At 41.2% G+C, this 15853-nt stretch overlaps 1 protein-coding gene across 1 annotated transcript in view; it reads left to right on the forward strand.

Moving 5' to 3' along the window:
• The first annotated feature begins 967 nt into the window (after nt 1-967).
• The window catches only part of chic1 (cysteine-rich hydrophobic domain 1), a 65862-nt gene continuing 50976 nt past the window's right edge, over nt 968-15853 (forward strand). The window contains exon 1 of the mRNA XM_072270841.1: nt 968-1160. Coding sequence (XP_072126942.1) covers nt 1039-1160 — 122 coding nt within the window. The 5' untranslated portion in view covers nt 968-1038. The remainder of the gene's footprint in view (nt 1161-15853) is intronic.

Consider the following 15853-nt stretch of genomic DNA (forward strand, 5'->3'; position numbering starts at 1 on the left):
GGGAGATCCTGCTTTCTCTGGCGGACAGAGCATCTTCCATCTATACTCCCGGCAACCTTGGAAAAGCAGATAACATAATCAAGGATCCCCTCTGCCCCAGAGGTTTTCTCTCCTCTCCTCTCCTGTCACACAGAAGATACAAAGCTTGAAAGCACATATCACCAGGCTCAAGGATCGCGGTTATAACATTTTTTATCAGACTATTGAACATCCTTTCTCATAAACTAAAAGATTAATTCTTAATCCCATAATTTACTGCATTGTACTTTCCCCACAATATATTTTTTGTTTTCTTTTCACTCTCTCTTTGTAAATATGCATGTCATGATCTGTCAGAATGCCATGCAAAACAAAAGCTTTTCACTGTGTATCTTGATACATGTGGGAATAATAAATCAACACGTCTCCTAATCCAGTTTGCAACATACTCAAAAACTGGAAATTCCCATCAATATATTCCTGCGAGCCATTTTTGGTTATTTGTTGCTTAACCATTGTTTTGTTATTGACTCAATGGCATAGTCTGGAGTTATAAAATACTGAAGGAACTCAGTAGGTCAAGTTAAATTTGACCCCTTCTGCAAACATACATTATGCTTTCAGACCATATAGTAGCCGAGTGCCGCAGACGTTTCTTCCTTTCGGATTCCGATCACCTTTGGCTGCCCGATGTTTCGCGTGTTCACAGGCATCTACCGTGCGTGGGATTACCTGAATACAGTACATAGACTCCTCCTTGAAAAAGGCTACAAGGCTGATCTTTCGCACCAATGTATTAACCCAGGAGAACTAATTGAGCACCTCTACGGTCTGCAAGATTGCCATTTAAGTACAACGTCAACAACGGGAGTCCCGCGTCAGCCTTCCATTCGGCGCTAACGCCCCTCCCCCCCCTTGCAGCTGCTAAATGCGCAACGTGATCGTCACCCTGCGCCGTCTATGACGTAACCGACGCGCGCTCACGCACAAGGCCCTCCCCTCCAACCCTCGCACGCGCCCAGCGTAGACGCGGGGACGGCTCGTGCCCCTCAGTCCGACATGGCCGACTTCGATACCATTTACGAGCTGGACGAGGAGGACGAGCGGGTGGTGATGGACGAGCATCTGATCCGATATACGCCGGATCCCGTGGTGGTGCGAGGGGCAGGCCACATCACAGTGTAAGTTCTCGTGATGCAGGGGTATGGTGGAGACCACCACCACCATCCGGTAGAAGTCGGGCTGGGACCCGGCCTTTGCTGACAGTGAGCCGGCCCCGCTGTAACCAGGCAAGGGACGCGCAGACGCTTCCACGGAGAGCGACAGCACTGCAGTGGCTTCGGGCTCCTCTTGTAATTTGCAGATCGCTTCCTGTTTAATCTCGAATTTACAGTATTTTTAAATTCCTGGCGCCTGTTACCACTCTCAGCTATTAGCACGTTTATAATGACATTACAATTTATTGTAAAACCATCTGATTCCCCCCCCCCCGAGCAGTTGTCACATCATTTCGCATTCTGTCACCAGTAGGAAACTGGTTCGTGAAATTTATGTAACCTGAACGTTTTGGCTGCTAGTCTATTCAAGCAAATAGCATTTAATTTTGATCACGCGATGACGTTTCAATGGGCGTCCCATTTTAAACCCAAATTATTGTGATTTGTTCGTCCGAAGGTTTAAAGCCCTGCGTTTGTGTTGATTCTGTGATATTTATTCGTGATTCCATTGATTTAGTCAGCGATGCAGTGTTGCCCTGTGTTACAATGCTTTGATCATCGGCTTTGAATAAATGCACCTCCCTTTTTGTTTGAAGTAGAACTATACAGGTTATACCTATGTAGGAAGAATCTTGCAGGAAATGTTTGAACCAATACCTTTTCAGATGTTTCTGTTTCTTGATGTTCAACTAATCCATCTCACTTAACAAATATGAATTTTGGTGATGTGGCTTAACATGCTAAAACTGTTGTTTGTTTAAGAAGATGGTCAACAGTAAATTTGACTTGTATATTAATGCAGGAGGGCGATACTGCGGGGAGGGAAATGCACGTTGCTGTTTCAGCACCTTTGTGTTGTAAAAAGCAGGGTATTATATTGAGATTTGACACTTCTGATACAAATCAAGTAATTTGAGGAATATGAGAACTCCAAGAAATTAACTTTTTAATGAATGGAATAGGCTGCTAATATGGAATTGCTGAAGAAAAAAATATGCTTGCACACAGTTACTTCATGACCTTGGGATGTCACAAAACATTTCACAGCCAATTAAATGTTTTAAGTGTAGGTGTAGTTGTTGTAGTGTAAGTGCCACAGCAGCCAATTTGAGAAGAGCAAGCTCACCCAAATAGAAATGCTAAAAAATGACTTGGTAATCTGCTTTATTTGATATAGCAGAAGTAAGCATTAGTTAGGACACTAGGAGTAACTTGCCTCAATTCTCCAAAATAATGTCATTTTATTTTTTGTGTCCAGTGGGGGTGTGTTGGGAATGTCTTTATTGTCTCATGAGAAGTTGTCCACTTCAAATACCTTTTTTAAAAAATAAGGAAACTAAATATAGCGTAGTCGTGTAATACTGGTCACCTGATTTATTTCAGTTATTTTGCACTGTGTGTTTAAACTATGGTTTGTGTGTGTGTTATATGCAATTCAGTGATTATGATATTTTAAGAGAATATCACATTTTTTGACAGCACATCTTTTTTTACCATTAGTATTTTCTCCAACTACTTGGAGATTTTTCCAAGTGAAAAATTGTTAAAGCTTTTCCTGAGTGTGGGTAAATCAGACTGCTGTAAATGAACACCTGTCATAGATTGGAGTTAATATATGTGTGTACACAATGTCGTGCAATATTGAAAATGCATACTGTTGTTTGAGCCATAAAGGTCCACTGTTCTTCAAATCTGATTGCTGTCTTGGCTACGGATGAGTGACATTGTTGTCGGTGAAGGTTCTGCATTAGACTTTGGCATCCTTGTACAGAGGGGGAAAATGGTTCAGCAAGGAGCTTCGGTAAATTGCTACCTCATGCTTTGAACATTTTTTGAGATTTATTCACATAGTGCTTGGGTGTGGACTTTTTAAATGGACGAGTGGAGTGAATGTGAATCTGATTATGCAGTATTGTAAATTGAAGGGAATGATTTCATGGGAGATGAGAATTTTTTTTCAGGTAGCTGGGAATTGGTGGCAAGGCCAGCATTCATTGCCTGCCTCCAGTGCTCTTGTAAAGATGATGGTGAGCCATTTTTTTAATTGCTGCAGTTCTTATGGGCAGGGTTTAGACCAGCAAAGTAGGATGGTGATTTATTTCCAAGTCATGATGGTGTGTGGCCTGGCAGGGAAACTGCAGGTGGTAGTATTTGCATGCACCTATTGCCTTTGTTCTTTTTGGTGGTGGAAGCTACAGGTTTGGAAGGTACTGCTGATGTGGTCTGAGTAAGTACCAACAGGTGCAGCTTAAAGGAGGATATCTTTAATATGTAAAGGCAGAGTTAATTTGTGAAGTCAGAATTCAATGCAAGACTGTTTTCTTTGGAAAGGAAAAAAAATGAAAATAGTCTATTTGTGACTCTAGTCAATCAATAAAATTGATTTCAGGATTCCAAGTTATTCAGGATATTGCATGAGCGATTCATGATTCAGTGTGTTGAGGAAACTTCCACAGGCATGTTGTGACCTGATAAGGGTAATTGACATCTGGGAAATAGAAATGATGACATCCATGGCATTTGATTATGCAGTGAGCTGTTATATTTTATATTTTAGACCATGTTGCAAGAATGACAAATGGAAGCAAATTCAATATTAATTTTCTAAAAAAAATTGAATATATTCTTCATATAAAAATGTAGATTTGGAGAAATGGAAAGAAGTGAGTTCCTACCTATGTAAGGTGTATGGCCTCCTGTGCTGTGATTGTTGTTCTGTAAACCTGACTACATTCATCCTACTTCCAGCATGATAAGTAAATGCACACAAACATCAAAACAATGTTTTAACTATGCTTGTGAATATGTACAAAAAGTTAAATCACAAAAATGGGCTTTGTACTAGGCCCAACAATGTTGAATCACCACTTCCCTTCTTATGAATAATTACTTCCGTTGGGAATAAATTTGTTTTTATGAGCAATTATATCAAGATACTGAAATAATTACAGCAGGTTTTTGAGAATACCAGGAATTACAGAAGTGTTTGTGTGAAGGGTTTTTATAGGGAGAGTTGTTTCATGAACAATGGAACATGACTTTAATATGTTTGTTGAAAGTAAAAGAAGAGATTTAGTTCTTTTTGTGAAATGTTGGAGCACTGAATCCTTTCTCACAAACAGCAGATGAAACAGCAAATGGAAGGTAATAAAATATCAGACTGTGATACAGGACTTTAAAAAGAGAGCAAGGAAGTTAGAGAGAACTAAATCGTCTTCAGATTAATATAAAACATACGGGAATATATTGGAGTGGAAAAATCAAGTGTTGAATTGTTTAAGGAGGAACGGAGAAATGAATACAAAATAAAATGCTGTGTTGATTTTTCTGTTACAACAAAACAAAGTTGTGGACATGATTGTTAAATTCCTCTTTACTTTCACCACATTTACAGAAGAAAATCCTAAATGTAATAATCCAAATAGAATTAAGTAATTTTGAAATTAATTCATTACAAATTGCCAACAGATAGAAATAGATTAATCAAATGAATTTCTGTAGGCAAATGATAATTATTCTCATGTAATAAGGGAGATGGGGTATTAAATTTGTTGTTTCTAATAAGTATATTTATTAATCAATGGAAATTGAGATATTAGAAATGGAAATGAGAATGAGAATCCTTTAAGTTAATTAGTTGAAACTTGGAGATCACTATAGAATCAGCACCTACATTTAACCTGGGCAATGAGGAGCCTGCTTGACTCCTTGATGTATTGCACTCCTCGTAGCGATGGAACATTTTGTGTTTGCATGTCCCTTGGCTGTCAAATGCATTTAGTAAAGTTTTCTTTACCTGAAAGTAGTGGATATTTAGTGAAAATCAGCATAATGTTGGGAATTGTTGGGCTAAGTTTTCTGTGGATAGTGTTAGGGGAGGCCCCTGGTTTTAATATTTATTAACATGGATTCAGAAATTTGACACAAACACAAAGGGACATTATCATTCCTAATAAAGAAAAATACAAATTGTGAAAGTGGGTAGAATAATGTTACATCAAATTTGATAGGAGGGAAAAATATATTGGCATGACTACATTAGTATTGAAATAAAGATATCTAAATTTCGTGAATGTATTATGTTAATTATTCTCAATTCTTGTCAAGCACCATTTGGCAGAGCTAATAGTATACTGAATATCTGAACAAAACATAGAATTTATGAAAGCCTGTCAAACAGAAGGGCAAATCATTAGTAATTATGCATTGCTGTTGTTTATTTCTGAGTTGAAACATAATCAATTGGTAAATTCCAGGACTGGTATTGACGTTTTTAGACATGACTGCCCTCTGTTCCTTTCAATTAAAGTTTGTGTCAAGTTGCTATTTGGAAAGATGAAAATTGCCTTGCTGTAGTGATTCAGGAAAGTTTATTGTACCAGTGGTATAGCAGATGCATTGCTATACAATAGACTAAATATCAATATATTTATATTGGATTCTGGTGTATTGAAACATCCAACATGTATCTCAGAATAATAATCCACGTTCAAACTTCAGACTTTGACCAAGTGCTATTGTAATCATCTAGAAACAGATGGTGGAATTTGTATTGTGCTAATCCATCTCCCTGTAAGCAGGTTTTTGAGTCATGCTGCTTCCACAATTGTATCAGTTTTGCTCTTCAGTGATAGACAGCATCCCATTGTAACTCATTTCAAAGTTCAAAGTGAATATATTATCAAAGTACATATATGTCACCATATACAACCCTGAGATTCATTTTCTTGCGGGTATACTCAATAAATCCATAATAAAAAATAATCATAATAGAATCAATGAAAGACCGCACCAACCTGGGCGTTCAACCAGACTCCAAAGCTTTGTTGTCTCCTTCCTCTTATTCCCTCAGGACTTTAAGGATGGCAACTTTGAGCTCTTCACAACAGTATTCAATTCTTTAATAATCATTTGAAAGATAGATTTCAGTGATGTGACTATAGATGTAGAGGGAGATTTAATTCTGAAAGTATTGACTGTTGCATCAAATCCCTAATTGTGGCAATTTTGTAATCATTAATCCACTATCGGGGCATCAAATATATTGGCCTTTTACCGTTTTACTCTTTTAAGTTTGCTGGATGAAGTTTGTGACACTTTTTTTTCATAGAACGGTGAGACCTTTTAAATTGAGAAGAAAAATTTACTTTGAGTTTATTTTATGGGAACATTGCATACTTTCAAATGTTAAATTCCTCCCCCCCCCCACCACTCAATTCATGTTTTTAATGTTTGTGTTAAAGGTAAAAAGATTTACCTGATTTGAAAATTTTCTGATCATAGGTGGTACTTTTGAAAGTAACACTACCTAAAGAAACAACAAAAATCAATTTGAAAGATAATCTTTCAATTTCAGGGCTAAGTTTTAACACTTTGGTGCACCTTTGACTTTGCTGTTGCCATTTAAAAGAACTCTGGAAATATAATCTTAAGAGCAAATGAACAAGGCCAGATTTTGTTTTTATATTGGTTTTATAGCATGTTGCTGAAATTCGTGCTGGCACATGTAAGGAGTTTGCAGTCACCTTTCTTACCTATCAGTAAAAGGAAAAAGAGTCTACCTGTGACAGGTGTATGCAATAGAAGTTTGGAATGTGGTTCCTGGTTCTCAGATTTGCTGCTGATGTGATTTTTAACAACCTCATCAAATCAGGAGAAGTGAGTATAACAGGTCTACCTATATCCTAGTGTGTCCTTTACTCCAGTCCTTCCCATCTGCTCCAGCATATCTCACTTTACATTCAATATTATCTTCCAGTTACACCCATTCACTAAAATCTATGTACTTCTTCAAGCTCATCTGTCAAGCAACTACTATGACTGAAACTCATCTGGCTGTTACCATCAGCAAATATTCTTTAGTTTTATATTCAGGCATATGACAACAGGAAGACAAGATAGCCCTGGGACGATGCAGTGAACCAGAGGCAGCTGCATACCCATCTCTTAACAGCTGCTAAAAGTGGAAATAACTGAACGATATAATGCACAACTTCTGAGAGCTTCACAGCTATTTGGTGTCAGAATTCTACCTAAAAGAGTCATAGTACACTACAGCACAAAAATACTTCAGCCCATCTAGTCCAAACCAAACTATTAATCTGTCTAATCCCATTGATCTGCACCCAGACCATAGCACCCCCCCGTACCCATCCTACAAATTTACCTATCCAAATTTCTCTTAAATGTTGAAATCGAACCCATAGCCACCACTTGCACTTGCACATTCTCACCACTCATTAAGTGATGAAGTTACCCCTGATATTCCATAGAAAAACCATAGAAACTACAGCACAGAAACAGGCCTTTTGACCCTTCTTGGCTGTGCCGAACCATTTTCTGCCTAGTCCCACTGACCTGCACACCGACCATATCCCTCCATACACCTCCCATCCATGTATCTGTCCAATTTATTCTTAAATGTTAAAAAAGAACCCGCATTTACCACCTCGTCTGGCAGCTCATTCCATACTCCCACCACTCTCTGTGTGAAGAAGCCCCCCCTGCAATGTTCCCTTTAAACTTTTCCCCCCTCACCCTTAACCCATGTCCTCTGGTTTTTTTCTCCCCTTGCCTCAGTAGAAAAAGCCTGCTTGCATTCACTCTATGCATACCCATCATAATTTTATATACCTCTATCAAATCTCCCCTCATTCTTCTACGCTCCAGGGAATAAAGTCCTAACCTATTCAACCTTTCTCTGTAACTCAGTTTCTCAAGTCTGGCAACATCCTTGTAAACCTTCTCTGCACTCTTTCAACCTTATTCATATCCTTCCTGTAATTTGGTGACCAAAGCTGAACACAATACTCCAGATTGATTTGGCCTCACCAATGCCTTATACAACCTCAGCATAACATTCCAGCTCTTATACTCAATACTTTGATTAATAAAGGCCAATGTACCAAAAGCTCTCATTACGACCCTATCTACCTGTGACGCCACTTTTAGGGAATTTTGTATCTGTATTCCCAGATCCCTCTGTTCCACTGCACTCCTCAGTGCCTTACCATTAACCCTGTATGTTCTACCTTGGTTTGTCCTTCCAACATGCAATACCTCACACTTGTCTGTGTTAAACTCCATCTGCCATTTTTCAGCCCATTTTTCCAGCGGGTCCCTCTGCAGGCTCTGAAAATCTTCCTCACTGTCTACTACACCTCCAATCTTTGTATCATCAGCAAATTTGCTGATCCAATTTACCACATTATCATCCAGATCATTGATATAGATGACAAATAACAATGGACCCAGCACTGATCCCTGTGGCACACCACTAATCACAGGCCTCCACTCGGAGAAGCAATTCTCTACTACCACTCTTTGGCTTCTTCCATTGAGCCAATGCCTAATCCAATTTACCACCTCTCCATGTATACCTAGCGACTGAATTTTCCTAACTAACCTCCCATGTGGGACCTTGTCAAAGGCCTTACTGAAGTCCATGTAGACAATATCCACTGCCTTCCCTTCATCCATTTTCCTGGTAACCTCCTCGAAAAACTCCAATAGATTGGTTAAACATGACCTACCATGCACAAAGCCATGTTGACTCTTCCTAATAAGTCCCTGTCTAACCAAATGCTTGTAGATTCTGTCTGTTAGTACTCCCTCCAATAACTTACCTACTACCGACGTTAAACTTACTGGCCTATAATTTCCCGGATTACTTTTTGATCCTTTTTTAAACAACGGAACAACATGAGCCACTCTCCAATCCTCCGGCACCTCACCTGTAGACAGCGACATTTTAAATATTTCTGCCAGGGCCCCCGCAATTTCAACTCTAGTCTCCTTCAAGGTCCGAGGGAACACTCTGTCAGGTCCCGGGGATTTATCCACTTTAATTTTCCTCAAGACAGCAAGGACCTCCTCCTTTTCGATCTGTACAGTTTCCATGATCTCACTACTTGTTTCCCTTAATTCCATAGACTTCATGCCAGTTTCCTTAGTAAATACAGATGCAAAAAACCTATTTAAGATCTCCCCCATTTCCTTTGGTTCCGCACATAGCCGACCACTCTGATCTTCAAGAGGACCAATTTTATCCCTTACAATCCTTTTGCTCTTAATATAGCTGTAAAAGCTCTTTGGATTATCCTTCACTTTGACTGCCAAGGCAACCTCATGTCTTCTTTTAGCCCTCCTGATTTCTTTCTTAAGTATTTTCTTGCACTTCTTATACTCCTCAAGCACCTTATTTACTCCCTGCTTCCCCTTAAACAATTCACTTTTCACCCATGCCTTTAACCCATGATCTCTAGTTGTAGTCTCACCCAATCTCAGTGAAAGAATTCTGCTTGCATTTACCCCATCTATACCCCTGATAATTTTGTGTACCTCTATCAAATCTTCCCTCAGTCTTCTATGTTCTAGGGACTGAAGTCCTAACCTATTTAACCTTTCCCTATAATGCTGGCAACATCCTTGTAAATTTTCTCTGCACTCTTTCAATCTGTACTCGTACATCGATGTATGAAGGCCAATGTGCTAAAAGCTTTCTTTAGGACCCCATCTACCTGTGATGCCACTTTCAATGAATTATGGATCTGTATTCCCAGATCCCTCTGTTTTATCATACTTCTCGGTTTCCTACTACTCACCAAACTCCATTAGATTTATTAGATGCAACCTACCACGCAAAAAGCTATGTTGACTATCCATAATAAGTCCTTGTCTGTCCAAATACTTATATATAAGGTCCCTTAGAATATATTCCAATAATTTTCCCACTATTGATGTCAGACTCACCAGCCTACAGTTTCCTGGCTTATTCTTAGAGCCTTTCTTAAATAACAGAACAACACCAGCTATCCTCCATTCCTTCAGGACCTCACCCGTGGATAAGGATGCTGTAAATATCTCTTCTAAGGCCTATGCAACTTCTGTACTAGGCTCCCACAGGGTCCAAGGGAATACCTGATCAGGTGCTGGGGATTTATTCACCTTAATTTGCCTCAAAACAACAAACACCTCCTCCTCTCTAATCTGTATAGGGCCCTTAACCTTGCTGCTGCTTTTCCTTACTTCTATAGACTTTATGTCCATCTCCCGAATACATACAAATGCAAAATATCCATTTAGAATCTCCCCATCACTTTTGACTCCACGGATAGATTACCAGAGGATCAATTTTGTCCCTTGGTATTATTTTGCTTTTAATATTATCTGTAGAAGCCCTTAGGATTCTCTTTCACCTTGTCTGCTAGAGCAACCCCATGCCTTTTAGCTCTCCTGATTTCCTTCTTAAGTGTTCTCTTGCACATCTTGTACTCAAGTATTTCATTTGTTTCTACCTGCCTTTACCTGCTATGCACCACCTTTATTTTCGGAACCAGGGCCTCGATATCCCTCAAAAACTAAGGGCCCCTAAACCTATTATCCTTGCTCTTTATTCTGACAGGAAAATGTAAATTCTGTTCTCTCAAAATTTCACTTCTGAAGGCTCCCATTTACTAAGTACACCTTTGCCAGTAAACAACCTGTTCGAATCCACACTTGCCATATCCTTTCTGATACCATCAAAATTAACCATTCTGCAATTTAGAATTTCACCTCTAGGACAAGACCTATCCTTTTCTATAATTAGCTTGAAAATAATGCATTATGATCGCCAGACTTGTCTCACCACATTGCATATAACAATTGTAGTAAGCAGTAAATGGAAACATAATCATGTATTGATATAATCAGGTATTGATAAACATAATCTTGATCTAATTTAAGTGTTTCACCCTGACAGGACATTTATGCATTATGTAGAATGACAGCAATGCCTTGGAGAAGGACATTCACTGGAAATGCATTTCACAGAATTATTACCAACTATATCCCAGCTTGGATGTTCCTAATTGGGCCTTGTTTCCGAAAAGAGAATGTTGTGTTTACATCTGGTGATATACACATCACATGATTGTGTGTAGATGGGGAAAAGCAGCGTAAGAATCTCGGCTCAGCTTGACACTTTGGTGGGCATCCATGCACAGTAGTAGCAGAATGAACTTTGCCCCACAACCTGAATCGTTTTAGAAGGATTGGAAGAGGTGGTCTTGAGCACGAGTAAATCTATTGTAGGCATTTGCTATGATGGAAGAATTTGTATCATCACTGAAAATGATGGTCTGTCCAGTTATGTTTCTCTACTAGTTCAGGACACTGAAATATAGATGAGATTAGAGACAAGTGTATTGAAGCTACATGTGAAAAGTGGCATGTTTTAGGTGATATCATGTAGGGTGGAGTATCCTGGTTACCTTACATCCAGCAGGATAGCTATTTTATTAGCTGCACATTGACAACAAACATGCACAAATTTTAGAACATAGAACATAGAATAGTACAGCACAGTACAGGCCCTTTGGCCCACATTGTTGTGCCGATCCTTAAACCCTGCCTCCTATACAACCCCCCACCTTAAATTCCTCCATATACCTGTCTAGCAGTCTCTTAAATTTCACTAGTGTATCTGCCTCCACCACTGACTCAGGCAGTGCATTCCATGCACCAACCACTCTCTGAGTAAAAAAACCTTCCTCTAATATCCCCCTTGAACTTCCCACCCCTTACCTTAAAGCCATGTCCTCTTGTATTGAGCAGTGGTGCACTGAGGAAGAGGTGCTGGCTGTCCACTCTATCTATTCCTCTTAATATCTTGTACACCTCTATCATGTCTCCTCTCATCCTCCTTCTCTCCAAAGAGTAAAGCCCTAGCTCCCTTAATCTCTGATCATAATGGCGGGAGGAGAAGATGGTGGCGCAACACAGCTCGCAGTGGCCACTCCAGTGGTGATATCTGTTATCTGTCAAGTAGGGTACCGTGCACAATCCTGATTTGATGGAGACAGACGTGAGTGCATGGAGGAACATCTGGTGAAACTTCTGAAATGCCTGCTTCGCTGCTACTATGTGATCCAGAATCTCCGGAGGAAAGGGCCCCGAGTCCTCGGATTTGCTTGTTGCTTGGCGGGCAGGGTCGAAGCGCTCGGCAGAGAATGGCGCTGGGTGCTCGGTGTTGGGGGGCTGGTCGGAGACTCAAAGTTTTCGGACGGACTCAGAATCCGCTGCGGTCGGGTGCTTCCAATTGTGCGGCATCGGCAAGTTTGCAGCGCTTGGATGTTCATGGCAGGGAGAGTTTCTCCCTTCTACCGTCTGCGTGAGATGATGAGGCTATTGGAACTTTGAGACTTTTTTTTACTGTGCCCATGGTCTGCTCTTTATCACATTACAGTATTGCTTTCCACTGTTTAACTATACGTTATAATTATGTGGTTTTGTCAGTTTTAGTCTTGGTTTGTTTTCTGTTTCTGTGATATCACTCTGGAGGAACATTGTATCATCTTTTAATGCATGCATTTCTAAATGACAATAAATGAGGACTGAGTGTCCTCATAATCTAATCTAATGCATGCTCTCTAAACCAGGCAGCATCCTGGTAAATCTGTACCCTTTCCAATGCGTCCAGGACTGGACACAGTACTCCAAGTGTGGCCTCACCACAGTTTTACAGAGCTGCGTCATTACCTCGCGACTCTTGAGCTCTATCCCTCGACTTATGAAAGCTAACATCCTGTCTACCTGTGAGGCAACTTTCAGGGATCTGTGGACATGTACCCCCAGATCCCTCTGCTCCTCCACACTACCAAGTATCCTGTCATTTACTTTGTACTCTGCCTTGGAGTTTGTCCTTCCAAAGTGTACCACCTCACACTTCTCTGGGTGGAACTCCATCTGGCACTTCTCAGCCCACTTCTGCATCCTATCAATGTCTCTCTGCAATCTTCGACAATCCTCTACACTATCCACAACACCACCAACCTTTGCGTCATCTGCAAACTTGCCAACCCACCCATCTACCCCCACATCCAGGTTGTTAATAAGAATCACGAAAAGTAGAAGTCCCAGAACAGATCCTTGTGGGACACCACTAGTCACAACCCTCTAATCTGAATGTACTCCCTCCACCAGGACCCTCTGCTTTCTGCAGGCAAGCCAATTCTGAATCCACCTTGCCTAACTTCCCTGGATTCCATGCCTTCTGACTTTCTGAATAAGTCTACTGTGTGGAACCTTGTCAAATGCCTTACTAAAATCCATGTAGATCACATCCACTGGGGGGGCAGAGGAGAACATGGCGGCGTGACACAGCACACGCGGCCGCTCCGAATGATATTGTATTTGTGAACTAGGATGCCGTGCACAATCCTGATTTGATGGAGACAGCCGTGAGAAGCATGAAGGACCATCTGGAGAAACTTCTGACATGCCTGCTTCGCTGCCGCTGCTACTGTGCAATCAAGAATCTCCGGAGGGGAAGGCCCCAAATCCTTGGCATTGCCTATTGCTGGGGCCGGGGTCAAAGCGCTCGGCAGAGATGGTGCTCGGTGTCAGAGAGCTGGTCGTAGGCTCCAAGTTTTCGGACGGACTCGGAGTCAGACTGTGGTCGGGTGCTTCCAGGATGCTGCATCGGCAAGTTTGCGGCGCTGGAAGCTTATGGCAGGGAGAGTTTCTTCCTTCAACCATCTGCATGAGATGATGGGACTTTCGAGAGACTTTGAGACTTTTTACCATGCCCATGGTCTGTTCTTCTGTCAAATTATGGTATTGCCTGAACTGTTGTAACTATATGTTACAAATATGTCGTTTTTGTCAGTTTTTTCAGTCTTGGCTTGTCTTGTGTTTCTGTGATATCATTTTGGAGGAACAAATTGTATCATTTCTTAATGCATGCATTACTAAATGCCAATAAAAGAGGACTGCATGTCCTCATAATTTAATCTACCCTCATCTGTATGCCTGATCACCTCCTCAAAGAACTCTATCAGGCTTGTTAGACACGATCTGCCCTTCACAAAGCCATGCCAACTGTCCCTGATCAGACCATGATTCTCTAAATGCCCAGAGATCCTATCTCTAAAAATCTTTTCCAACAGCTTTCCCACCACAGACGTAAGGCTCACTGGTCTATAATTACCCGGACTATCCCTACTACCTTTTTTTAACAAGGGGACAATATTCGCCTCCCTCCAATCCTCCGGTACCATTCCCGTGGACAACGAGGACATAAATATCCTAGCCAGAGGCTCAGCAATCTCTTCCCTCGCCTCGTGGAGCAGCCTGGGGAATATTCTGTCCGGCCCCGGGGACTTATCCGTCCTAATGTATTTTTAACAACTCCAACACCTCCTCTCCCTTAATATCAACATGCTCCAGAACATCAACCTCACTCATATTGTCTTCACTGTCATCAAGTTCCCTCTCATCGGTGAATACCAAAGAGAAGTATTCATTGAGGACCTCGCTCACTTCCACAGCCTCCAGGCACATCTTCCCATCTTTATCTCTAATCGCTCCTACCTTCACTCCTGTCATCCTTTTATTCTTCACATAATTGAAGAATGCCTTGGGGTTTTCCTTTACCCTCCTTGCCAAGGCCTTCTCATGCCCCCTTCTTGCTTTCCTCAGCCCCTTCTTAAGCTCCTTTCTTGCTACCCTATATTCCTCAATAGACCCATCTGATCCTTGCTTCTTAAACCTCATGTATGCTGCCTTCTTCCACCTGACTAGATCTTCTACCTCACTTGTCACCCATGGTTCCTTCACCCTATCATTCTTTATCTTCCTCACTGGGACAAATTTGTCCCTAACATCCTGCAAGAGATCCCTAAACATCGACCACGTGTCCATAGTACATTTTCCTGCAAAAACATCATCCCAATTCACACCCGCAAGTTCTAGCCTTATAGCCTCATAATTTGCCCTTCCCCAATTAAAAATTTTCCTGTCCTCTCTGATTCTATCCTTTTCCATGATAATGCTAAAGGCCAGGGAGCGGTGGTCACTGTCCCCCAGATGCTCACCCACTGAGAGATCTGTGACCTGACCCAGTTCGTTACCTAATACTAGATCTAGTATGGCATTCTCCTAGTCAGCTTATCAATGTACTGTGACAGGAATCCGTCCTGGACACACTTAACAACTCTGCTCCGTCTAAAGCATTGGAACTAATCAGGTGCCAATCAATATTAGGGAAGTTAAAGTTACCCATGATAACAACCCTGTTATTTTTGCACTTTTCCAAAATCTGCCTCCCAAACTGCTCCTCGGTATATCTGCTGCTACCAGGGGGCCTATAAAATACTCGCAGTAGAGTAACTGCTCCCTTCCTGTTCCTGACTTCCACCCATACTGACTCAAAAGAGGATCCTGCTACATTACCCACCCTTTCTGTAGCTGTAATAGTATCCCTGACAGTAATGCCACCCCCCTCCCCTTTTTCCACCCCCCCCCATCCCTTTTAAAGCACTGAAATCTAGGAATATTGAGAATCCATTCCTGCCCTGGTGCCAGTTAAGTCTCTGTAATGGCCACTACATCATAATTCCATGTATGTATCCAAGCTCTCAGTTCATCACCTTTGTTCCTGATGCTTCTTGCATTGAAGTACATGCACTTTAGCCCTTCTACCTTACTACCTTTACATCCTTTATTCTACTTCTCTTTCCTCAAAGCCTCTTTATATGTTAGATCTGGCCTTACTCCATGCACTGTACATGCAGTTCTCGCATGACCTTTATCCTCCTCCACCTCACTATCTGCTCTAACACTCTGGTTCCCCTCCCCCTGCAAATCTAGTTTAAACCCCCCCCCCCCCCGGAGCA

Source organism: Mobula birostris, chromosome 10 (assembly GCF_030028105.1).
Source record: "Mobula birostris isolate sMobBir1 chromosome 10, sMobBir1.hap1, whole genome shotgun sequence".
Lineage (NCBI taxonomy): Eukaryota > Metazoa > Chordata > Chondrichthyes > Myliobatiformes > Myliobatidae > Mobula > Mobula birostris.